The sequence below is a fragment of the Mchenga conophoros genome, linkage group LG8 (assembly GCF_057382185.1).
Source record: "Mchenga conophoros isolate Kocher_MC1m ecotype Shallow Benthic linkage group LG8, M_conophoros_male_GT1.1, whole genome shotgun sequence".
NCBI classification, from domain to species: domain Eukaryota; kingdom Metazoa; phylum Chordata; class Actinopteri; order Cichliformes; family Cichlidae; genus Mchenga; species Mchenga conophoros.
Genome location: NC_140533.1, coordinates 25,154,638 through 25,181,826, shown reverse-complemented (window position 1 = coordinate 25,181,826; position 27,189 = coordinate 25,154,638). Strand labels below are relative to the sequence as shown.

Here is a 27,189-nt window from a genome sequence, read left to right as displayed (position 1 = left end):
TTGTAAAGGTTACAGATTCTTGTCATTATTTAGACCTCTATGGAGATGCATACCTGCATACTTTTTTGCCTGACCTTGCTGTAACATGTAACTCAACCTGAAACAAAATAGAAACCATATCAATAACACTGATCTAGTAAACTGTCCCAACTAATATAAAACACTCTAGTAGTAAGACTATCCTGTTTGCCAGAGTTGGCCCTGACATAATTCAGTTTTTATCATCAACAGTGCAAATGTAAAAACGAAACATATAATAGTGTCCCCATATTATTTCTGTAAAATAAAAGGATATTTTCTTGCAATTGCATATTTCAAAATAAAATATTTACTAAGAGTTCTTTCTACCAGTCCGGAAACAGTGCGCCGTGGAGATTTTTAAAACCCAGAGACGGATTGTAAGGCCTGGTGCCAAACCTTTCAAATTTAATGTGGGGGCAGCCTGGGCTGCTTAGAATTCAGGGCATTATCAGAGTTCCAGTTCAAAGCGGCATCCTCTGGAAAAGTACTCTGGTCAAAGAGCAACACCAGTCCAGCTCAGGACTTCCCAGTTTGGTCAGCACACGACACTGAAAATAACCACGTCACTGCTGTGACTGTCTGCTGCATGGCAGGTAATCAAGATGAAGACAGATGCCAAAACATTTTTTTAATATAATCTTTAAATATTTTCATAGCTTTTATTTGAGATGTTCATGAAAAGAAACCCGTATTTTCTGCCTCTGTTACCAACACAAATGCACAGCTAGACTAAAGCTGAATAAACACAGAGCGTTTTTGACATTAACCTGTGCTGGGGAGAGATCCTTTTTATCCGTGTATGAACATGTGTTGGAAATGGTAAATGGCCTGCATTTGTATAGCGCTTTTCTAGTCCCTAAGGACCCCAAAGCGCTTTACACTACATTCAGTCATTCACCCATTCACACACTGGCGATGGCAAGCTACATTGTAGCCACAGCTGCCCTGGGGCGCACTGACAGAGGCGAGGCTGCCGGACACTGGCACCACCGGGCCCTCTGACCACCACCAGTAGGCAAACACGGGGTTAGTATCTTGCCCAAGGATATTTGGCATGCAGCGAGGAGGCAGCCTGGGATCGAACCACCGACCTTCTGATTAGTGGCTGACCTGCTCTGCCACCTGAGCTACAGCCACCCAGGAAAGAAAACAATGCAGTTTGAGCTCCAGAATACATTTATTTACACTTATTTACTCTGGAGAAATGTAAGTACATTTTCAAAGACTGAGAGAAAAGCAGTTTTTGACTATTTAATTGCTATATTTTCACTAAACACACTTGTGCTTGTTGAAAACCCAGTTGCATACTTGTATGTACTGGATACTGAAAATACCCAATCAAATTAAGACCCGTGCCTACATTTGTATCTACGCTCACAAAATATTTGCTTTCTTTTTTTGGCCAGGTTGCTTTTTATTTTTACATTCATCGGCCCCCAATATGCCCAAATTTCAAAGAGAAATTAAAAATGCATGCCGTGGAAGAGTTCGGGTCTTAGGAGGTTAAACGTAATCCTGGTTTCCACCGAACCAATTCTGGGGCTACAGAGAAAAAAGGGAACATATTCAGTAAGCAGCAGTTCTCTGGGTGAAAATGTCTTGTTGGTGTGAGCGGTTAGAGGAGAATAGACAGACAGCTTTAAGCTGATACGAAAACACCTCAAATAACCACTCGTAGTAACTAAGCTATGCAGAAAAGCATCAACGCACAAGTTGAACCTTGAAGCAGATAGGCTAAAGAATAGCACACCTGTCAGCTAAGAACAGGAAACACCTGCTCACCAAAACGTTGCCTGCCTTGTATCAATGGTTCAGTCTGATGATGTAGGCCATGGGCGACATGAGTATTAAATCTGACCAGAGTGCACACATCTTCTGATGGAAAACAGTCCACGTCACAAAGCTCGACTGACTGTCTGATGCTATCAAGTCAATATGGTTAACAATATGTGAGGATCTGCTTGTTGAATCTATGCCACAAATAATTAAGGCAGTTCTGAAGGCAAAGGGGAGTTCATTCTGATATAAGCATGGTGTGCTCAACAAAGTGACCGGAGAGGTTACGTGCACTCAGGAATGTCTGCCCACGAAGGCCATTCAGCTACAATAATAGAACCAAGAATCATGTTTTCCTTTTCAAATGAAAGTTGATGTCTGCAGTTCCTGTCACACACTTCCAATAAATTTGTTATCATCGCTCTCAGGTTGCTCCGCTCTGATACTGTGCCAACCTGGCTGGTGTGAGCCAACACAGTTGTCACTTTTATCACAATATTTCTGTCTACAGTGGAGCTGAAGAATGTATTTGGTTATTTATTTGTCTTTTCAGACCTTACAGAAAACTGGGTTTCCTGTAAGGTCTCTTGGATCAACAAAAAGCAAATCAATTTGAAGACAGCTATTCAGGGCTTTTGGTCTCATTAATGCATTTTGTATAACAACTAAATGTTTGGTCAGTGAAAATAATAATAATTAGTCAGGCAACAGACATGTAATTAAAAATAATTATATGTAACATTTACCTTGCTACAAAATAACTTTGCAAATTTGATTGTGTATAACTTCCACTTAGTTTGCCATCTAGTTTGTAGGACTTCAATCTAGTAGGATTGTAACAACATGAGCGCAACAATAAAGGCTTCAAACTCAAAAACTTTGTTTACCCCAAAGCTCATGTTTTAAATTGCCATGTGAGTGGAGACCTGCTCAGCTTTTTGCTAAGTGCCATTCGAGTGCAACTTTATTTATCCGTGAAAGAGATATGCAAAGAATGCTTCTGTCGCTCTTTTTCCACAACACGCCACTTCACACTCATACAGTTACACACATTCCAACATGAGAGCTGCCCCCTGACGCAGAGGGACGAGAGTGAGAGTTAGTCATACATATCACCAGCTAGCTTTTGTGTAGAAGCTAATTTTATAGACACACTTATAAAACTCAAACAGTATTCTGCTAACTCCACAGGGCATTAAGATTAACACCCTCCCACTTGTGTGTTTAACCAGGTTACATATTACGTGACCCCACTTTAACTACTGTTAAACTACTGCTTGGCTACAGTAAGACAGAAAATGCTGCATAGAGTATATCACATATCAGCAGGTTACTGAAGACATAACAGTGTTTAAGCTGCCTTTCTACCTCACTCCTACAGCTGAATGAAAGCGACATTAATAATGAATTAAAGCACCAATCTTCACCATTCTTGTTGTTTTTAGCTTCCTTTTTTGCTCTTTTGTTTTCTTTTTTCCACAAACAATACAGAGCATGCGCCACTATCCAAGGTCAGGTACTTCCATTCATATCAGTCTGTAACATGAAACTATATCCACTGGAAATCGTATCTACAGACTTATAAAAACACAATAAAGGGGACTTTATATATGTGCAATCACAGTTAGGTAGTTAGGATTGCAACAAGACACACAGGAGTGCATACACAAACACAGACACACACACACACATCCATTCACACACACGCACTGCAGCAGAGTGGTGCAGCAGAGTTATCACTGCGACCCATCCCATCAACAGACCCCCAGTCTACAATCTCCCATCACCATCATTCGACAGTGTCTCATGTCTGGACGGGTAACTGCTACAACACCACTAAATCCCACCAGCTACACAATCTCTAGTCCTGTTAGCATTACAGCAGCATATCAGGAGACAGGAGGCTAACTCTGTGAGCTCAGTGACTTTTACAGTAAAGTACAGTAAAGACTTACTTCTGCCAAATATTCTGCTGCCTCCTCCACTGCCATGTTTCTCAGCCCGCAGCTGAAAGTGTGAAACCTGAGCAGTCAATTATAGCAGCTAAGCCCTAGCCTGGAAGCTAGGGAGAGAGGGATGGGGGCAAGAGAGGAGAGGGAGTAGGAGGAGGGACTGTCGGTGTTTGAGAGGGAGGGAGGGAGAGAAAGACAGAGAGTGAAAGGCTGTGAGTGAAAGAGAGAGAGGGGGGCATTATGTCACAGCTAAAAATACCTAGCTTGCAGTGAGAAAGTCCAGAGCATGGAGGAGGACGAGAGGGAGGGATGGGGGAGGCAGGAGACTTCCGGCGTTAATCTTAGACCAGGTGGCGGCACCGGATCAGAGGACAGAGGCTCTGAGTGTGCACGCCAGTGTGCTAAGAGTTTTCTATTTTCAAGTTTTGATTTTTATTAAGGTTAAAAATGTTTGTCTAGTTTCCCAAATGGACTAACTTGTTTCAGTTTAGTTTTTATTGTTTAAAGAAAGGTTTGTTTTATTATAATTACTACTTAAAAGAGCTCACAATAAAAAAACTAGACTCACGCTCATGAATCCTAGTCTAGATAAACATATGCACATCAGACTGGCTGTAAAACCTGAACAAATACAGAGACTAACACTCAAGACTTTTTTATAAAGAGATTCTTTCTGAAGTCCTTAATTTTTTTAGTCCCTATTTTTTAGAGACATAATAATGCCAACAGCTACTTGTTAAAAGCAACATTTTAAAAAATCCCATCTAGTTCTTTTCACTTCTTTATATTTAAGAGGAATTTAAAATGTAATACGTTTTTAAGAATTTAGTTCCCAACCTTTTTGGCCTGAGGCTCACACAAAGCTATCATGTAATTTTCTCCCCCCCTCCCACAAAGTGGCAAAGTTCAAGTGAAGCTATCATGCTTTCTCCTTAATTTCTGTCAAAAACTATTATGATGGCAGATTCTGCTTTTAAACACAGCGAATATTTGAAATATTGACGTAAATATTGTCTCCAAGTAGCAGTGGTTACCACTGTTGCCTCACAGCAAGAAGGGCCTGAGTTCAATTTCACCATCCTGCCAGGGCTTTTCTTTGTGGAGTTTGCATGTTCTCCCTGTGTCTGCGTGGGCTCTCTTCAGGTACTCCAGCTTCCTCCCACAGTCCAAAGACATGCAGTTAGTGGGGTTTGGTTAATTCATGATTTAAAATTGCCCATAGGTATGAATGTGAGTGCGAGTGGTGGTCCGTCTCCATGTTTTTATCCCTACGACAGACCCCGCCTCTCATCAATACCTGTCTGGGTATACCCTGCCTCTTGCCCTAAGACAGCTGGGAAAGGCTCCAGCATCCCCGCAACCTTGTATTAGATAAGCGGAAAAGAATGGGTTGACTACAAATAATTCGTGTGAGCCAAAAACTCAGACTTCAGACATTTTTTTTCTGCTTTTGGCTCTATATCATGTCACTGAGCAGACATCCTCATAGGGTCATGTAGGCACACAGCTCTAGCTCAGAGTACAGACGCTCACCCTGTTCTAAGCCATTAGCAGTAAATTGTAAGAAAGTTGGCTAAATGGAAACTTGGTTCATTCAGATGGAGGTTGAAATGAGGCCACGCGCAAAGTAATTTATAATAAAATTAAGGGTTATTTTAAACTGTAATCACTTCAAAGATACACTAGTAGAGTTCAAAAATAAAATTATGGAGTTGGAAACTAGCATAGAAGGTCTTTCTTAAAGTCTGAGTTAACAGTTTTACTAGAAACACATTTTCCCTTTAAACCCATGAACCCTCACAGTTCTCTTGTGACCATTTGGAAGGATGTAAGCCCTTGGTTGGCAATCACTGGTCTGTCTAACCCCATCTAACCTTATATAACTATAAAAACAGTGTGACCTTAAAAGCTACAACAGCCATATAGGGCAGGGATAGCTCAGTAGGTAGAGTAGTCGCCTCATGATCGGAAGGTCGGGGGTTCGAGTCCACTGAACGGCTACCCTGAGGTACCCCTGAGCAAGGTACCGTCCCTACACACTGCTCCCCGGGCACCTGCTTAGTGGCTGCCCACTGCTTCACTGAGTGAATGGGTCAAATGCAGAGAAAAACAAGTTATTTCCCCACGGGGATCAATAAAGTATACATTATTATTATATGCTGCTTGCCCACTGGTGCACCATATTATGATACTTTAACTGAGGTAGGTGTGCATATCTCTTACAATAAATGCAGGATGGAATAAGAGTACAATAATCTCTCCACCTGTGAAAATTCCTGTCTGACTCTAAAAAGGTGTGTGGGTTGAGCGGTTAACACAATCCATTGCACCTAAAATAAACTGCAGCAAAAAACTTGGCAGTCAAGTATCAGCATTTTATCTACTCACACAACAAAAGTGTCAGAGTAAAAACCACCAACACACACATGCGCAAAATATTTACCTCGACCTTCCTTCTTCACCAATACAGTGAGATTCACACATACACAAGTACACACAAGCAGAGACTTCAAGGGTCAAAGTCCAGCAGGTAGATTAGGGAGATATTAAAGAGACAGACAACATTGGTTAACTTCATAGAGGAATTTGTCAGGGAGACTGAGAATATCAGTAAACAAGACAAAATCCATTTAGAAGCAGGCATGTCAAGACAATAAAGCTTGAGACAATTGTGTTAGCAGTCAGTTTTGAGCTAACTTGATAGTTCGGTAAGCAGCATTAGTGTCTTGGAAACATCAAATAAAGTGTCTTTGAATGTCAGAGTTGATCTGCTTATAGCAGTTTATAATAAATTAGTCCAAATGTGTAGATACAGTGATACCATCCATAACAGCAGTTATAAGCATTTTATGTCCTGACTTCAGTAGTGGCAGGGCAACAGCTGGCCAACACTTTTTGCATGTATGCCGGTAAAAATTATTTTCTGAATAGCACAGTGGAAATGAATTTGATGTGTGGAGAGTGGAGCAAAACTGATAAAACTACAAAAATGTATGTTTGCTCAGGTTTAGACAAAAAGACAATTTGCCACTTTACTGAATTATTGCTTTTTTAAATTTGGGGGATTGATATCGTCATTGTTCAGGTCATGGTTCAAATAAACTATGGTTACCTTTTTATTATAACTCCTGATTATTTATCTTGCCTATTTCATATCACCTCTTTTATGATGAAAGGGCACATTGCAATCACAAAAAGGCAAAATGGTATGACTAACATAGCCTTATCTGACATAGTGAGTTGACAAATATTGTAGCAAATGACCAGAGTGAAGCTAAAGGCCCAGATATTCAATCAAACCTAAAACAACAGTGAAAATAAGTTTTGTAAAGGAATTTCCAAAATCAGTAGATATTTTAAAATGAGATAATCACAAACAAAAGACAAGGGATTTTGGAAACACTACAATAGATACAATGTATTTGCTGTACTAACACAAACTGCAAGAGAGGGAGGTAAAAAATACTGAGAATAAATAAACACTATGTTACTGCATGTGGGAAAACACGGGGGAAACACTGGGTGATGAAACAGTCAGAGTTGCTCAAATATAAAAGAAGCTGCTTACTCTGGAAACACATTAGGTTCAGCACTTAACTGGTAAGGTAGTATCTGACCCCACTGCATGTTTGGCTCCAATAATCAACTTTATAGAATCTGTTAAAAGCTAAAACTGTCTCTTCTTTCTTTTCAGGAGATCTGCAGTGGCTTCTCTTTGGTAACCACTTCAAGCTGGTAAAAGAATGATGGTATGTAACATATGATGCTGCCTAAACTATCTCATTTTAGAAAAACACATGCATCACAAACGATACTTTAATGTTACAGTTTCTTACAACTTCACAGACACAATATTTAAAATAATTTATTTGCAACCTCATTCTCCTTCTATGGCTGTTCAAGTGTAGTTTAGTGTGTGCCTGCCTGATATTAGCCACACTTTTCTTTAGCCTTAGCCTCTTACAAGTGCCCTGTGCATGTTAGCATTAACCCGGAGGCTCTAATCATAAATAAAATCTATCCGAGACACAACCATTGAGCAAATTTGTGGAGAATCATAGCCATTTTAAAACTGTGTCAAACAGCCTTGCACTGCATATTTACTCCAGCAAGATCATTAAATTGCATCACTGCCACCTTCTCCAATAAAATTAGAGACGGCAAAGTAGAGAAGTAGAGTCAAGTCTACTGCAGGAGCAGAGCACTCATTAACTGAGGATCTAGAGATAGAGAGAGGACAGAGCTCTTCAGCACCACCCGAGAGCCAAGCAATCAAATATAGAGATAACAGAGCTTGACTCATGACTAACAGATTACAGGCCTAATCCCAGCAACCATAATTTCTCCTGGTAAAGTCTCTGTGTACTTCACACCAAATCTTCAACTAATATGATGTCAAATAAGTCCACACAACATGACAAATAAATATATCTTCAGTGCAGTTTGAGGGTTAATACTATGAAAATCATTTCATCTTTAAACTAGCTCCAGAAAAACCTTGCACTAGCACTTGCACTAAAAACCGCTTGCCTCCTTGTGTTATGAAAATGTTAAAAGTTTAAGGTATCATCTGTAATGTGCATGATCCTGTTACAAACCTTAACTTTGACAGACATTATTTTTTCTTTGCTGTAGATCAGACTTGTGTTTGCAGTGCTGCTGCCTGCAGCAGCTTATCAATCCCCTCTGCCCACAGACTGTAGTGACATCTACAGAGGTGGTGCAGGCGTGGATGGAGTATACACCATCTATCCAGCTGGCTCCACCTCTCCTGTGCAGGTTTACTGTGACATGAGCAAAGACGACATCGACAACTCAGCAGAAAAATGGACGGTGAGGATTGCTCAGCCCTCTTTTTCCAAACTAATCTACCTCTTCTGAATTTGATCTTGAAATAAGAGATAAAGAGATCTGGCCAGAACTTACCTATTTTAACTTTATGAACTGCTTCACACATCTTGGCTCAAAAATTCATGTTTAACACAGTCAGAATTTTGTATTAAATATCTTTTTATGCTCATGGGTGACTGGTTTTATTCAAGGATCATCTCTATACACAGATATATTTAAATCTAAAGGTAAGGGAGAAGCACCAGAAGACCTTTTAGTTTTAGTTACCTTGTGTGAAGTTAGCAAAGCTAAAAGGAGTCCTTTTGCTGGGGGGTCTATAATTTGCCTTTTACTGACAGTTTGTGTGAAACTTCTGTTAAATCCAGGTGATTCAGAGAAGACAAGATGGCACAGTGAACTTCTTCAAGAAGTGGGAGCACTACAAAACCGGATTTGGGAGCGCTGCTGGAGAGTACTGGCTGGGTAAAATTCATCGTTCTTTTTTGGATTAAATTTGCCTGAGTAGTCAATAAACCTTACTGTTATTTATTGTACATTTTCTCCTTTCTTAACAACAATAACATCGGCTCAAACTCATCAAATTTGTCTAAAACAGTTTATTTCAGATGATCACAGTTGCTCACTGTTTTATCTTCCCAGGCCTGGAGACAATGCATCTGCTAACCCAACGCAAGAACTATGAGCTGAAGGTCGACATGGAAGATTTTGAAGGCCAGAAGGTCTTTGCCCATTACTCCTCCTTCTCTGTTGGCCCAGAGTCAGATGGATATAAGTTAAACCTGGGAAGTTTCATCAAAGGGGCAGCAGGTGGGACTTTTTGTTCTCTCTTTTATAAGAACTTTTTTTTTTTACTTTATCTACTCATAATCTATCAACAAAGTTAGGATTTTTTAGTAGTTGAAACAAAATTTGTGTTTTCTGCTTTGTTTTGTTTTTCCAGGAGACTCTCTAAGTATTCACAATGGAATGAAATTCACTACCATTGACAATGATCAAGATACACATCCTTCGAACTGTGCCATGGTGTGCTATGGAGGATTCTGGTACAGCTCGTGCTATGCTGCCAACCCCAATGCCATCTACATGTGGGGACCTTCAACCCGTTTAACTGGCGTGCACTGGAGAACTTTTAAAGGGCTTGAATACTCCCTAAAAACCATGGTAATGAAAATTAGACCAGCTGCTACATAAAAACCAACCAAAACACAACAACCTGGAGAACTAGCAATGTGACTAGATTTGAAATATTTTACAATTTTGTAAAATTGTGAAACTTTTGTATTTATTAACATAGTCCCCGTATCCACATTAGTTTATGATATTTTCAAGAACATTAGGACTATGTCTTCATATCTTACTTACTTTAGTACATATGCTTGTTATGATATGAAGCAAAAATGTTCAATGTCTAACCAACCATGATAGAGAATCCTTTGAAAAATCTCTCCTATGGATTGAGTCCAAACATTATTTACTTTGCAAGTTTAAAGACCCTTACTTCTAATAAAATTATGGACAGATAAGAAATCTCTCCATAAAGTTTTACAAACAGAAAAATAAACAAACAAAATAACAACGGAAATATTTTTTTGACCAAAAAGCGCTGATAACACTGGATGACATGTTCCTTCATGACCACCTATTTAGATTCAGCGCAACACCAGAGATACGGACAAAAAGCACAACATTATGTATTCATACGCAACAAAAAACAGTCCCAGGCTCTAAATTAAGTCTAATTTGTAAATCTTGTATATCTATGATATGAAACCACATTTTCATTTGTTAATGAAATGTTGATCACAAGTCACCGTCAGACCTGGCCCTAGGGCTGCTCGATTATGGCAAAAATGATAATCACGATTATTTTCACTGAAATTGAGATCACGATTATTTGACGATATTTATTTAACCCTTTAAGACCTACTATAGAACCAAGTCCACCAGAGCTTATATTATTTTTTTTACACGCTGTAGTGCCATTTGTGGGAGCATTTCAAGTTGCTATACAACTGTTATAGCCCATATTTTACTAATATGTATGCATTAAGTCCATAGTAACTACATTAATTGCAAAAAAGTGCAATAAACTACAAAAAAAATTGAAAATCACTTTTGTTTTGTTTACATATATTTCTACTTGGAGAAATTTAAGAGGTTTATCCCTCAAAACTTTAAATACAATAAAGTTGCAAAAAATAGTTTACAACAACAGGAAATTTATTTTGAGTGTCTTCATAGTTTTATTTTGGAGATACAGCAATTTTTATATATTGCAGGAAAAACAAAAAACAATCCTATGATGCAAATTTGCAAAGAAAACAGCATGTGCATCATTTCACTGTGGGAAGTGTTACGAACAGCTGATAGGAACGGCAAAGCGTGTTTCTGGAATATTATGTTTTTGTTGCTGCAAGCGCTTTTTATGCAATTTTTGCAAAGCTATATGTGGAACGAAACCGTGACCGGGACAAGCTGATGTCATAAGATGTAAGTACAACTCCTCCGGTTTCATATGCAAAACAAATTATTGCGCTAGCTTACACGGTTCAGGTTCTACAGGGATTTAAAAATAGTTACGCAAAACGGAGCATGCTGCTCTGACCGGCTTTAAAGGGTTAACAATGACTTTAAAAAAATAATATAAAATAGTGTGCAACACCACTGAAGTTTTTTTTTAAACTCTCTTTTCAACCAACGGCAGTCACTCTCCAAATAACTTCTGCTTAGCTTTCCGAGCTTCCCTCGGGTCCTCTTAATCAGCGGTCTCCAACCTTTTTTGCGCCACGGACCGGTTTATGCCCGACAATATTTTCACGGACCGGCCTTTAAGGTGTCGCGGATAAATGAGGGAGGGGCTAATAATCGGCTCAGTCATTTTTAATGATCGTTGAAAGCCCAGATCGTAATCGTGATTAAAATTCGATTAATTGAGCAGCCCTACCTGGCCCTGCTCGTCATAACTGGCTTTTTGCATACAAGATGGCAACAGCAGAAACACTCATGTCAAGGCTTCAAAATGGCACATCAGAAACCAGTGGATGACGTCATGGTAAAAGCTACATCCATCTTTTATAGCTCTAACTGTCTATAGCTGCCGCCTAAAGCCTGACTTGACTTGAAGACATTCACATTGCACAGATGCTTTAAAAGTGAGCTAAATGCATATCTGCTAGATGTTATTTGGGTGATATTAGTGAACCTGTTTGGATTTACACCATGCTTTGTGTAATTATTGAGTCCTGCTTTCACTGGTTACATGTAGTCTTTTTTTTAATTTTTCTATTATCGTATGCTATTTAAACACATTTTTCTTGGCTGTTTAATCGTATTAAAAACACAAAAGTACATTTGTAATCTATTTAATGTTTTTGTTTGTTTGTTTGTTAAGATAAGATAACCTTTATTAGTCCCACACGTGGGAAATTTGTTTATTTCTGGTGTGAAGATTTGTCAAGAAAATATCAGCCTCTACTTAAATAGAGGCTAATTAGAGGTCCAGAGGTGTACTGCAGTTCAAAATCCTCATTTATCTTATACTGTGCCCTCCACTGTCTGAAAAAAGCTCTTAATTACTCCTCTTCCAATTGGCTGCCCTTCATAGACAGAAAGCTTAAATAGCAGGTGGGTGGGGCTTCTGTGCTTTCAGTGAAAACTACGTGTCTGAGATAACAATATTAAGGATTAGCTCTCATCTTTAACAACACACACAACTAAAATTAGAAAAACACAGCTTTGACTCACTGGTATAACTTATAAATGCTAACCTTGTTAGGTGAGGTCATACCCTTATTTAAATGCTTATTAAACACATTTTCTTTAGCCTGAAGCTGTTTCCAGTGTTGAAGATTTGCTAAAATGTCTCAGAACCTGACAAACCCTGAAGATATTTTTAATTTGCAGCACTATTTTATGTGTATGAACTCTAGGAATAAACAAAGAGAGGAATATATTTCTGTTGTCACCGCAGGTATGTTGCGCCTAGGATTTCACAGAAGGCTCCACAGAATCAGAGTTAACCATGACACACTCCCCCCCACACACAGAGTTTAATGATCCGTATTTGGTATTTTATGGCTTCTGTGAAGGGAGGCAAAAAGAATTTGAGAAGGATGGGTTGCCATGGCAACTGAGGTTCCTAAATTTCACAAGTTCATTTAATGTTGTGGGCCAGTTGGGGCCTTTTGATGCTAAAACTATAAGAACTGACAATGAAAGTAACCCACATGGCATGGATGTGGTGGGACTGGCACCAGTAAAATCTGTGTACAATGGTGTATAGATGTTACACACACACATAGTGATGGTTGGTAAAGCAACAGACAGCTATATCAGCAGAGGCAGGTTTTAAACCTCAAAATGTTTTGGTACCGATATATAGAGATCACAAGCACAGACTAAGAAAGAAATTGCACTGACTGTCTGGTCAGATTCCTATTCATGTTAAATATTCTATATTTTGTCTTGTTTTTTACTGCTCAGCCATGTGTCTTACACATTAGGTAAGAACTTAAACCAAACACACCACTACACAGCTGTGATGCTACTCTGCTACGTGCCCTCCAGTCAGTTTTCAGAATATTGTAAATTATAGAGAAGGAGACGCTCTACTAGTGAAAATATATCTTTGCTGAATGTGCTTCAGTCACACTAGAACACAAAATAGGATCCCAGCTAGAAAATAAAATTGTGGCGATTTTGTGGTGATTTTTTGCATTCAGTGACCGATTGCAAGCAGTTGTAGCAAACAACTGGAGACCCCGAGGTTGAGCAATCCTCCCATTAACCTCTGGGTGAGGCGAGGCATGCAAGGTGAACCCAAGGTGACTGTGCAGGTTGTCTGGCAGGAGGCAACCAGTCTCCAAACAGTGTACTCAGACTTGCTGAAGAGTTTGTGATATCCAATTTAGAACCATTCAAGAAAAAACAAATATTAAGAAGCTGAACCCAGAAGCCAAACTTGTTGATGATTAAAAGTCTACAACCCTGTTGGAATTTAAAATATATAACTTGTAACTATAAGAATAACATTAAAATTTGTATGCACTTGCAAAAAAGACTGCTTTTAAGTGTAAGTGTTAAGTATTTTAACTAAACCATTACAGTGTGCACAGTCTCACAAATACAAAGCTCATTTTTCAGGTCCTCTATCAGTCCCTAGTGGCCTTTCAGTAATACTACATCAACTGCAGCAAGAGAGAAAAAACGTTTTTGTAAAAAATGTAAAAGAAAAATCCAGTTCTGAGTGTAAAACATGTAAACAGAAGGTCCTATCTCAGTTTGTTGTAATGTGTTTTTATTACTTTATGCAAAAGTCATTTTTAATAAAGTCTTGATTGCATAAGAATGCAACATAAAACTGTGTTTCTTTGATAAACAGTCTCATCCATTATTGTGTATATTATAAAATCTGCGCAGAATAAGCAGATGAAAGCACCTGTGTGTTTCTGGGCATGTCTGTTGTCTTGCCTCTGACTGGCTTCTGAGTGCCACAATCTGATTGGCTGCTTGGCTACTGCAGTCTCTGTATTCTCACAGCACTTGAGATACAGATGGACGAGGATAAAAACACAGCAACTCTTGAACTCCCCTTTTCTGTCATTTCTTTTCACATTTCACGGCAGCTCATCGTGACAGACTCCACATCTGTTCTTCTTCTGAAGCACATTCCCATGACTGAATGACAAATTGGCTATATTTTTAGTGTCTTTTTAAGAAGTTAAAACGCCGGCTGAAACCACATGTACCATGCATCAGGAAGCCCTATGCCTCATTAGGTCTCCTTACAGTTGGCTGGCAAACCCGTCCCCCGCTCCTCTCACTGGATGGCAGAAGATGACGTCGCTCAGCTGCTGGATTACAGGGTTGTGCTGATGTAAGGCTCCCTGCACGTCTATATGGGTGCGTATGATCACTGAGAAGCAGACAGACTGACTGACTGCTCAGAAGAAAGGACAAACAAGAAATGAGATAGAAACACCTTCAGACAGAAGTCAGTCGTGTTTTCTTAGCCTTCCCCAAAACACCCTTAAAGCAGAGTTAATTTCAATATGGTTTACTTGACAGCAAGCAAACACAATAAGGTCCAAAATGAAGAAAAGAGAGGATAGGATTAGGTACAGTACCACTGCTCGCTGCTAATCTTCCCTGACAGAGACAGAGCACTGGTCATGAATAAATTAACATCTGCCCGGGACCAACAGCATGCATAGCACGTAATGCATCAGCAGGGATGAGCAGTAAGTGTGTTGTGCAAGTCAACAATCACACTGTCTGTACATGCACACACAAAATCCTGTTTGCAACATCAATTTTCCCTCATTATACAAATAGCTTTACTGATATTGGATTTTTGGGATATATTGATATTAGAGTTTAACAAGGCTAAGAGGTTAGATCCATCTTGGCAGCGGCTGTGCTCGGATACATAAGTTCTAAAAGCCAACATCAGCATATTAAAAAAGCAATGTTTAGCATGTTTACCATGGCAGGCTGTGCCTGACGTCGGACTTCACTAACTACATACATATAAGTCTGCCATCTTACTGTCCTGTATATTATGGGGTACACTCAAAGTATCACATATCACTAACCAGAGTCAACAAATTTTCAGATTCTGAGTCCCTCTGTCCAATGGATGCAGATATATAACTGGATAAGTCATAATCCTCCTGCAGGCAACACAAGTAACAATAAATCATAATAATTCAGAGGAAAACCAAAATCAGTCAGCAGGATTCATCCAGGCATGTCGCACCCTAGTGCCACCCTAGTTTTGCATATAACAGTGTTGCCTATTAAAGTAAGATAGCATTAACAGTTTGAGCCTAGCTACAATTAACACTGAATATAAATTCTAGAACTGAATATGTTGTATATTGTTACCCCCCCCATCATAGAAAAATCTGTGGCATTTTGTGGAAATTTAAGCATTAAGCATTCTGGATTTTATACTTCGTGGACTACATACTTATTTATTATATAGGCTATACAGAGCATGAAATCAAAATTTGCATGTTTTATGTAACTGAATTGTTTAATTATCTGGGGCAAAGAAACAAATTAAGTTATAGACTATATTTATATGAAACGTGTATACTTATTACATTTGAAATATTTTAAACAGATGTAACATCTGCATATGTATTAAAAAATTTCTTTGATTTTGACACCCCATTTGATTTCCATGCCACCCTAAGAAGAAGATTTCTCTAGATCCACCCATGGATTCATCATCTATGTTCGTTAAATGTAATTTTAAAATTTCGTGGCAATGCATCCAGAGGAATTGGTGATCACAGATAAAGCGATTAAAAAAAAAAAAAGTAAAATAAACCAACGTGTTTCACAGGATTCCTCACATATGGTTTTTAAAACCTATAACAAGCTATAACAAAACTATAACAGCTCATGGCTGTCTTTGGCATTGCAATTTTTTCTAACTAAAGAAATAAGAAAAGTTATACAGATGACCTGTCATGAGCTAATATGGGTTGATAAAATTAGCCTGATTTGTCAAAAATTTATGGAATTTATTTCTTCCAGCTTTTGATGTTTTATTGAAATAATTAAGCTGTACTGCTGCTGTAGATGTCCGTCCCAGATGACGAACTGCAATCTATTTGGAAAATACAAAATAAAGCATTTTTTCTCACTATTTTATTTGAACATTAATTGACCTGAAACAATTTAACCTTGTTAATGAATCACTGAACAGAAAATCTGTGAGCTACACTCTAATAATTATACCATTTATCAAATACAACTTCACTGGTTTTCAGGTTCTTAACTGTTAAGATTTATTGTTTTTCTCTTTTAATTTTACTAATTTATCCGCATGATAATGATCACAATATTTGGATTCTGGGGAGATGTCCAAAAAAATTTGATAATTCTTATATGGACTTAAGTAACACTTTTCTGGTATTATTATCTAAAGTTTGACTGATAAAGAATAAGCATTAAAAAACAAATCAATTTTGTGGTATTTTAGATTAAATTTGTATTACAAGCTTTTTATTTATCAGCTTGATTCTCAACAATAAAAGACTTCAGTAAACAGAGACTAGCACTATGTGAGCGGTGAGCTTAGCTTTACAGCTCACAGAGCACAAAGCTAATTAAGAAATTGCTCAGTAAATCAATAGGGCACTTAAGATGAATGTTCAACATCAGCATTGCTTTTTCCTCTCTTTGCTGAGTCTCGAGCCAAGTGACCATCATCATTCATAGACAGCGAGCTGTGGTTCCCATTTTAATGTCCTACACTTTTTTAATTAAGCGTCCTTTGTCAGCCACGGATGGCTGAAGTAAAACCAGAACTTATGGGTACAACAAGCTCATGACATGCTGCAGCTATCGTAATAAACTGAAATATTGGCGATATATATATCGGAGAGTTGGCAGTTCGTCTTGTAACCGGAAGGTTGCCGGTTCGAGCCCTGGCTCGGACCGTCTCGCTCGTTGTGTCCTTGGGCAAGACACTTCACCTGCTGCCTACAGGTGATGGCCAGAGGGGCCGATGGTGCGATAGGGCAGCCTCGCTTCTGTCAGTCTGCCCCAGGGCAGCTGTGGCTACAACTGTAGCTGCCTCCAGCAATCTATAATCATTTCACTTTGGTTACAACTTCACTTTGTGTTAATTTGCTACAAAATCCGAAAAGAAAATCTCAAGAATCTTTTTTGGAAAGATTGATCAAATAAACATGAACGAGAGGTTCCTTAAATTTTAAGATATTCTTTCATACTCCAAGGACAATTCACCTCGTATAAACTGGTTAGCGTGAACGGTCGGTGTGAACAGCTGCAATAAGAACAGGTGTGTCTGAAAATAATTTTTAGCGCATAAGTTATTCCCGCCTGACTTGCCTGAGTATGATCACAATTGTTTTTTTCTCTCTATCAAATTAACTGAATAAAAAGTTTCTCTACACCAATGATCCCATTGGAAATGATGAGTGCTAAAAGTCAGTCTGGGATATTTTGTGTTGGGTGTCCAGATGTTCGGATCTACAGTTTGACGAGGAGGAGTGTCATACCACAGAGCAAGACAGATTGCCACTATTCACCTTCTGTCTATGTGCATATTGTGTAATACTGCTGCATTTTTCTGCATCTTCATATGGCCCTGAAGATGAATCACAGGAAAATAATTCACTCCTCAGTCGATGGATGTGGGCGTCAACCTCACATCACCTCCTCTGCCACTGCAGTTGCTGCAGATTAGGCAGTAAAGCTGCATTCAAAATTTCATGAAAATAATAAGAAGCAGAGACTTCTCACCTCAGCCTCCGGGGACTAAACATCTTGTCTTCTGCTATTGTCTCACTGAACGCTCACTGACAAAAAGCAGACAATAACACTATGAAAAATTAGCCTAGTGAAAAAGGATTATGAAAAGCTCACTGCTGTTATGAAACACCCACGGGATTTTCTGATGTATGACTTCATGCTGAGAGATGAGATGCTGTTATACCAGTTAACGCTCCATCAAATAATTCATCGGTCAAAAGTTTCCCCGAGTAAAATTCAATCCAATTTTATTTATATGGCACAACAACAGCGCCTCACAGCACTTAAAGACTAAAAGTGAAGTATTTCACCAATGAAGGCCAAACTGGTTACACTTTGATTTCCTGAACCATTAAAGGTCTGGCTTTTGGTTGATCATCTGGATTTCTAGCACATCAGTTTTGCTCAGCTGCCTGCAGTTTGATCAGTTCAACAGTTTCATCTGTACAAACTTCACTCAGCTCGTTTTAATATTTGATGTTGTTGTGAATGTGAACTTACTGCTGATATTGTTTGCATCAATCCAACTGCATCTATATATATTCTACTGTATCTACTGCATCTACTGTACAACTGTGCAATATTTTTCTGTTTTTGCAGTCAACGCATTCAAAGGTGGGTCATTCGATGCAAAGAATGACCGACTCAGAATTAGAAGAGTTTTTTTAGACTATAATTTCGGTCTATTTAATGCAAAGTTACCTTCATACTACGAATTTTTTTCCAAGCTAGAAAACCTTGAAGTACAGTATATAGAGGTGATTTAAATTTTGGCACTTTTTAAAGCTTAATTGTCTCGTGTCTATTATGTAGAGGAATGAAAATAAGTATTTTCTGATCATTTGCAAGGGGAAAGTGCATTTTGGGCAAATTTTAAAAGGCCATGTAACCATGTGAAGAAGGAGGCTGGTCAGAACAGGTCACGGCCTATGACTGGTATCCTTTTTACCGACATTCTGGTATCAAGCTGATCTTTTAGCTGTGATTCCTTCTGTGCTAAAATAATGTTAGACAATTCCAGGTTTTTTGCAGGTTTAGGCATGTCGAATTATTATATTAACAAAAGACAAAACACATGTAAACAAGACATGCTGAATACTCTTAAATGGAAGAAAAGAAAATATTTTGCACTTGGTTGACAGAAGCTGTAAATCCATTTATCTAAAAACAGAAGATAAATTTCATCTGCTGTGTCAAGATATCTGAATGATACCAGGTCATGTTAATTGCAAGGTCAATATTTTGCATGAATTAAATCAAAGTTTAAATGTGTTCCATGTGTTTCCAGTGCCAGCGGCCTCTCCACACTTCTCGCTACCAGATACTGTCTAACTGAGACAAGACAAGCCTCCCCTTTGTTCTGCCACACACACACGAAGGTAAACAATGCGTTCAGTGAACTGTCTGTAAGTGTACAAGCCTCTGTCAGTCTCACTGTTTCTGTCCAGTCTGATCCACACAGGTCTCCTGCCGCTCACCTTCAAAATGTCCGCCTTGCCCGGAGAATACAGCGGAGGGCAGGAGACAGGCGTAGTTTTTTTCCCCTCTCAACCACAAACGCGCACAGACCCACATCCTGTCTGTGTCGTGACTCTCTGCTGGACCCATGCCACGCATCGACACCTCACCCACAGAGAGCACACACAGCCTTGAAACATGAAAGTATCCTGTGATTTCGTACCCATTTCAGATAATCTAGAAACTCCCTAATAACAAATCTACTTTTTGATATCTTTGCCACTGATTTCCACCATATAACACCCTCTGTAATTCTTTTACAACATAACTGTATTTCTAAAAAAAAAAAAAATACATATTGATTACCAGCTCTTCAGCATTTATTCTGTCCAGGAATTGCAGGGCTGCACGGGGATGACACCTTTCTGGGAAGAGTGTGGTAAATATAATAAACAGTATCTTTTTTTTTTTACCACTGAAACCAAACTGAAACTGGTCTCTGAGGTTGGTGCTTGGCACATGCCAACACGTGCCAAAACTGCAGTACCTACAGTGGCCACTTGAGGCCTCACATCCCCATAGACTGCCATGTTAAAATGCCCACGTTTCAAGTGAAAATAAACTAGTACTAACAATATTACTCTGGGCGTGGCAGCTTTGATTGACAGATAGATTTTGAATCTCTTGGTCAAGTTTTTAGTGTTGTTGATATTCTATTATTTGCATTTGATCAAGTAGCTTCTAAGTACAAACTGTGTCTCTGCAATGAAGGATATGCATGTATTGATAACCAAGCTAGTTAGCAGTTTGTAGCACCAAAAAAACCCCAAATAAAAACAAACAAACAGAGACAGTCATGAAATAAAAGTTGAAAGGACTTAACAAACCCATGGCTGATGTAAATCTGACTATGTCCATCTTTTATATACAGTAATATGATTAGAGCTTAAATGTGAACCGTTGGGAATATTTAGAATAAAGTGAACTTAACTATCTATAAACTCTTCTGCACTTGTGTGCAGATCTAGCAGCTTGGGACTGCAGTACATTAACTGCTCTTAACACACTTGAGTCCCTGACCAAACAGTCAAGGGTCAAGCCACATTGTGTCCAGCACATGTTGACAAGCAGAATGAGTGGAAAACCCCACTGACAACCCCAAACCACTATAGATAACATAGATATCTCAATCCAAACCTTCAAATAAATCACTTGCTTCTCCTTTCCACCAGACTTTCCCTTCCTCCTCAGCTCTGTGTGCATTTTTAATGATTTTTCAGCTCATTCTTTTGGTTTTACGGACTATACAATGTAGTCACCGTTCTCTATAATAGACCTGTTAACCAATACCTGCCCCAGAAGCTTAGCATTCAAAGATCAAAATATCTCAAAACTATAGAGACAAAAAGTGGAGAAAGAAAAGCAGCTTCTGTTGTACATAGAGAAAAAAGTTTCTCCAACATTCTTAATATGAACAACAGGAATTGCAAAACACCTCTACAAAGATTCCGATTGCACAGCAACCCTGCCTGTAAAAGTTACATGGATATAAATATGTTTTAGTCAAATTAATTCAATTTACTGCATTATGCTGTCTCTGTGCTAAGCACTAATCTGTGTGTAGAAATGGAAAAGCAACAATAATGAAGGGTTCGGTTAAATGAGAAGACAAGATGAGCTAATTCTGTTGAAACGCAACTGCGTGTTCGTGCATGTATGCGTGTGTGTGTGTGTGTGTGTGTGTGTGCTAAATGAATGGACTGTCCCAGTTCTTGGTGTCGATCTTCCACTGCAGAGGAGAGAAGAGAGAACAGGGCTGCAGGGAAGCGGAGGAAGGGAGGATAAAAGACCTAACTAACAACATCCTCATCTTCCCTGTCATTCTTTCGCCCTCACTCTGCCTACTCTCCACTTCCCTACTTTTCCCTGCTACTTCATCAGTAGCTCTCCTTGATCTAACTCAATCTCACTCAGTAAGCTTTTTCTAATTCCCCCATCTTTTCAATTTGTTTCATCATATATATTTTTCTCTTCCTCTTGCCTTTTTGTGTTATGCATCACCTCTCCCCCGCATCCCCAACAACCCTTTCTTGCCTTCCTGGTCCACCAATCACAATGCTTGAGAGGCTCTGCACCAATCCTCTGGCACAGCAACCCCCTTCACAGCCATGTTAAAGTGAACATAATATCCTGGTGCCACAAGAATGGCATAATATGGTGACATGTAACCTTTCATACAACTTTCCTTCCTATACACAGGTGTTTGCAATCTCTACAGTTCGCACATACTTTCTTCTCCTTTAACGTTCCTTTATCTTATTACTTTCCTTTCACATCTCTACTCCAGCTGTATTTCTGCTCAGCTCTGTAGAGGAGTCCTTCTATTATTCATAATGCTCTCTCCTCAGTTAAGTTACTCCTTTTCTGTTATCTCTGCTCCGTCCCATCAGATTCTACATTGCTGGCATCTGCTGCTGCAGCTTGTAAATGCTCACATGTGGCTTTTTAAATCTTGATGTTATCATACAAATGACTTTGCATTCTTCTGATGACATAAAAAAAAAGTTTGGGTTCTTTTTGTTTTAGCTTGATAACTGAGTTTCTCTAAGTGGTGATAAAAACCCCTGCAACAATCAGACAGCATGAAGAGAAATGAGTGGAGTGGGTTTCATGTTGACAGCTCTGAGATGAAACCATTTAATAGATCTTTTAGTGAGTCACTGTTAGTTTTCCTTCTCTGGCTGTCAAGAAAGATAATAGAGTGATAGCTCGCTGCAGCCCAATCAGCGCCTCACAGTAGGAATTATTTTGTAAAATTAGCAACCGCCAAAGCTGCACTAATCATCATTATTTTGGCTAAATGGACTGCAGCAATACTATGTATTCATCATACGGTATGTATCAGCTTTGTTATAGCCAGAGCAGGCTGCTGTTTTCAGCAACCTACCTGCCCTTCCCCAACAACAAACATGAAAAGCTGGTGACACAGTGTATAAAAATATCACTTTTACTTGAAGTGCATTGCTTTGTAGCTGACAGTAACTTGCCTCAAAGATGAGATTTAATTACTTGCCCATGTCAGAGTAATTTTAGCTCATATCAGGGCTGCCTATCCTAGGATAGCGTGTTGATGTGGTGGACGAGAACAAGTACTTGGGTGTGCACCTTCAACAACAGGCTCAACTGGGAGATGAACACAGTGGGTACGTATAAGAAGTAGATTGGCAGGCTGTGTTTCTTAAGGAAGTAGAGATCTCCTGTTGTGGGGAGCGCAGCGTGCTATGTTGTGGTCTTCTGGAGGGGAGGGCTGCATTGGAGCTGGTAACACCAACAAACTGAATAAATTAATTAGGAAGGCTGCAAACTGTTCACTGAACAAACTGTTATGCATTATGGATAGTTCTCACTACCCTCTGCACCACTTACTTGAGAGACCGCAAAGAAAAGTTGGTAACAAACTGATTGGACAGATACAGGAACTCTTTCATATCACATGCATTAATTCTTTACACTGCAGCACATCTGTATAGAAAAGGAGCATCTGTTCTCTTGTGTTAACACTAGAGATGCACTACTTGATAGGCCAGGGACTGGAATGACAAACGATGAATTGTCAGGCTGCTCAGCCCAAACCAGTGACCAACCGATCAGTCTCAGACATTACCGATTATAAACCAGTCTGTTTCATGCATCCACAACACGCACACAGCGATGCGGGGAAATAGATACTCACACTCTCACTGTAAATGAGGAAGACACAAAACAATAAGGGAACCACCCCCCAAAAACTCATACGTAACAACAAACCTAAATAAGACACTTAAATCACCGTCATCCAGCTGAACATGCCCAGCTTGAAGAAGCTAACAACTGTACTTTACTCCTTTATTAAATATAATAATAGAAAAAGAAAAGTTGATTTTTTCTTTGCATATGGTATCAGTTATAGTTCTTAGAAAGAAAATCAACACTGGTAGGTCACCGTGATTAAAAAAATTGTGAAATCGCCTAGAAAACTGGTGCATTATTAGCAGTTTGTATAACCCTGAATTGTCACCACTCTCCTCATACACACACAGTTTTTTTTACTCTCTACTAAAACTTAAACTGTTATACTGAGCAACTTTAATATCATCTAATATTTGCTATTCTTTACGTATTCATTAGTGCATTTCGTATGTGAATCTGAATTTGACATTTTGCTTTAGCTTTGCTGATATTAAAATATTTTTGGACTTCTGTAATATTAAAATATTATTTAATATTTGAATTTACATTTATTTGAACTTAATTCACTGACATCCCATAGTTGCAATGCATGCCCCTTTTGCCACTAATGTCAATATTGTGTTTAGTTTTTGTCTGAAGGTATTCTGTTAACAATATTAAATAGATATAGGAAAAACATTCAGCGATGAAAACAGACATTTTTGGGGGTATCCACTCAAAATATATATCTAAACCATTAATCAGTAACAAATGTTTGCAGATAGTTTTTAGACCACTCACCAATAAAATCAGCTAAATATTGCAGCTCTAAATATGATACATTTATAATATTTGTTTCATCTTGTGTTTCTGTTTCACTGGCTCATCACCATATGCCTTAGGGACAATGTGGCAGATTGGCCATCACATTGATTGATTGATCAATTGGGGAGAAGATTAAATTGGTTTCGCATGGTGAAAGTGTGAAAATGCATGTCCCCTTCCCCCACTGCTAATCCCGGTATCCTTAATAGTCATAAAAACAGCCCAAAATACAAAGTTTACTTGGAACTAATGTAAGCAAAAAATTCTGTCCTCTTTCATGCAAACCTTCCAACATGCAAACAATAAAAAATACAAGCATGTGTGCTCAGAAAAGACAGACAACAAAGAGAAATGCAAGGACTGAATATTTTAATGGGCAGCGGGTATAATGGAGTGGAGGACAAAGAGATATAAACACGCTGGTTGAAGAGCAGGAAAGAAGAGCAGGCTTCTGACATGAATCTTGGCTTAAATAAGTGTCGGGGGATTAATGTGGTACAATGCATGGTCACAGGGGATCTCTGCATGTGTGTGTGTGTGTGTCTGTGTGTGTGTTTGTGTGTCCTGCTTCCAACCCCCAGTCCCAGAAGCAGAAGTGTGGCAGAACAATACAGCCTTCTGCCAGTTGACAGACATGCAGGGAGGGAGGCAGGGCATTGATGGAGAGTGGTTAAAAAAAGAGGGAGAGAGAGAAAGATAAAGCCGGATGGGTAGGGGGAGAGCAGAGTTGAGGAGAGAAGCGGCAGCAGATAAAAAAAAAAAGACGCCAGAATCGAGTCCTTCCCAAAAATAAACCTCAGAAGAGGCAGCGTCTTTCCAGCCTCACCCCCCCCCATCCCCCTTGCTAATTCTTGTCTCACTTTGAAATAATAGAGAGCTCAGTGCTCCCTGTATGAGACCTTTGTTGGATTTCATTCTCTTCAATCCATATATTCAGTTTAATACAGGTTCATCCTCTCAGATAGTCCAGTATATCTTTATTTGCTTTTACATTTGTTTCATATCAGTGTATAGCCATGCTAGCAGTTTGGTCCATACTCCCTCTGTATCAGCATGCCAGACATGCTACTCATCACATACTGATGCTGGGTCAGGACCCAAAGAGATCACAATGCCAGTGTGATGCTGCTTCCTTAGCTATTTCTAAAAGTGTTGAAGGATCCAAAGAGCTCCATAAAAATCCCTCAATATACAAAAACTGTGCCATGAGAAAAGTGCTACGGTATCCTCAGTCACAAGATACACATGGTACACAAAGGCCGTATTAAAGAAGTAGAGAAAGGTGTTGCAGATAGGAGAACTTCATTTCTGTTCTATTTTTACTCAAAATATGGTGTTTTTCTAAACCCAATCAAACAGTTTTAGGTCTTGTGACTTCTGTTTTCTACGGAGCCCCTCTGATGACATGGTCCAAAAAATAAATAAATTGTGGCCACAAAATACTACTTCATGGGCACGAAATGGGTATAACGTGCCCACGAAATACTTATTTGTGCCCACAAAATACTATTTCGAGGGCATGAAATAGGTATAACGTGCGCACGAAATTCTAATTTGTGGGCACGAAACACTTGACCGATAACCGTGATCCTTCCCAGGCCCTTGCAGTTGGTTGACAATAAAATCTATCCCGGCGTCCAGCATGCTGGAAAGTGAAGCTATGGAGTTTCTCTTGATTAAATTATGAAAAGAAGGAATTCCTCACTAAGTGTACAATGATCGAGGAGTAAGAAGGTGTTGAACATCATGTTATGACAACTTAAAAATGCTGATATTTTGTAGGTATAAAGCTTACTATGTTTGGCATCTTCATATGAAACTAGCATGCTAAAATACTAAATAATTAACACTGATGCTGACGCAAAATTGGATATTTCTCCAGACACTTCCAGTAGTAAAACCAAATGACTAAACAATTAAAACCATTGACTTGATAAAGTTGCTAACTGAAAAGTCTATACCGTCCATTTTTTAAACTGAATCGTTCTTATTTGATCTGTTTATCTAGTATTATCTATAGATCTATAGATTATTTAGACATCACACTTTCCCCCTGCCCTTTTAATCATGTTTACTTCCTAAATTTGATTATGAGTCATAATTAAATACACTTCAAACTCATGCGAGACTTAAAACACGTAATACATGGTAAGAATTTAAATGTATCCTGCCGACTCTCTGTTTGACTTTCAAGTCTGAGGACAAGGCAGGGGTCAAGTAAAGCCGCCACAAACTGGAGTAACACAATCACTAAAAGCACAGTGTCCAAAATAATAAAGGAAATAACCAGGAGATGAATAAGTAATGCCAACAATTCTCACTAAGTGTAGTGTTTTCAATCTGGCTTGAAGCCCATCTTATTCCACACAGTGGTTTTAGTCTTTTGCTACTCTGGAAGGCATCACAAAAATTACTTTCTCAACAAAAAAAAAAAATTGTATTATTAGTCCATTATGCTTCCAACATAGGAAAACTCCACCACCATGAGCTAAAGACAGTGACGTGTAGTTTTAGCTGTGCTAAGTCAGTCAGTCAGTCAGTCAGTCAGACTATTGACAAAGCAAATACACAGCAGAGCATTAATCAGTCACACACGATCCAACAGCCTCTTAATGTATAAATCAATCAGGCTAACCATAGTGTGCCACTCAGCCAGTCAGTTTACCAGCCAGCTGACCAATCTGAAAAGCATGCTGACTTTATTGCTACAAGAGATGCAACTTGTTCATGTAATCCGGCTTGAAAGCACTGAGTGGCTTCATGTTTGTCTGGAGCTTGCATCTAATAGCATTAATGGTGGCTCTTCAGTGCACTGATCTCAGTGGAACTCTTAATGCATGACTTCTATTTTCCAGTTTCTGGTAACATCCATACCATCAACAGTGTTGGACAGTGAAGATCTATAAGCTCTGTATGCATTACTGAAGCAACTTAAAAAACAAAGTAAGAGTTAAAAAGATTTCGTGCAATCTTGACTACTATTTAAAAAAATGTGGCAAAAGGAAAACTGCAAGCAATACAAATAAGTCATGAGTGAGCTTACAAAGCACATAGCTTGATTTAAAATGCCAAACTGACATCTCTATTTGTGTCATAACTAAACTAAATAATTTAATAGTGGTATTAATCTTCTCGTGTAATATCTTGGTCAAGAAGTGAATCATATTTTTAAAATATGATTCACTGCATAATGAGGTTAAAAAAAGTACTATCAGAAAGTTTAATTCTAACATTACTAACAAACACTTATATTTTTAATTTTCATACTGAAAAAACAAACAAACAAAACAAACGTATTGTAGGTTGG

General features: G+C 38.8%; 2 protein-coding genes across 10 annotated transcripts in view; one reads left to right on the top strand and one right to left on the bottom strand.

Annotated features, from left to right (window-relative positions):
• Nucleotides 1-27,189, bottom strand: part of LOC146568864 (ankyrin-3-like) — a 128,033-nt gene that overhangs the window by 96,159 nt on the left and 4,685 nt on the right. The gene's annotated exons all lie outside the window — the stretch shown is intronic.
• Nucleotides 7,329-11,950, top strand: LOC146568865 (microfibril-associated glycoprotein 4-like). 2 transcript variants are annotated; one of them, XM_085285191.1, is made up of 6 exons: nucleotides 7,329-7,349; nucleotides 7,444-7,498; nucleotides 8,385-8,582; nucleotides 8,966-9,062; nucleotides 9,240-9,407; nucleotides 9,541-11,950. In XM_085285191.1, exons 2-6 carry the CDS (start codon nucleotides 7,493-7,495, stop codon nucleotides 9,789-9,791), a joined length of 720 nt encoding a protein of 239 aa, XP_085141317.1. In that variant the 5' UTR covers nucleotides 7,329-7,349; nucleotides 7,444-7,492; the 3' UTR covers nucleotides 9,792-11,950. The 2 variants fall into 2 exon arrangements, with proteins under 2 accessions (XP_085141317.1, XP_085141318.1); XM_085285192.1 differs by having other exon boundaries at nucleotides 7,339-7,354.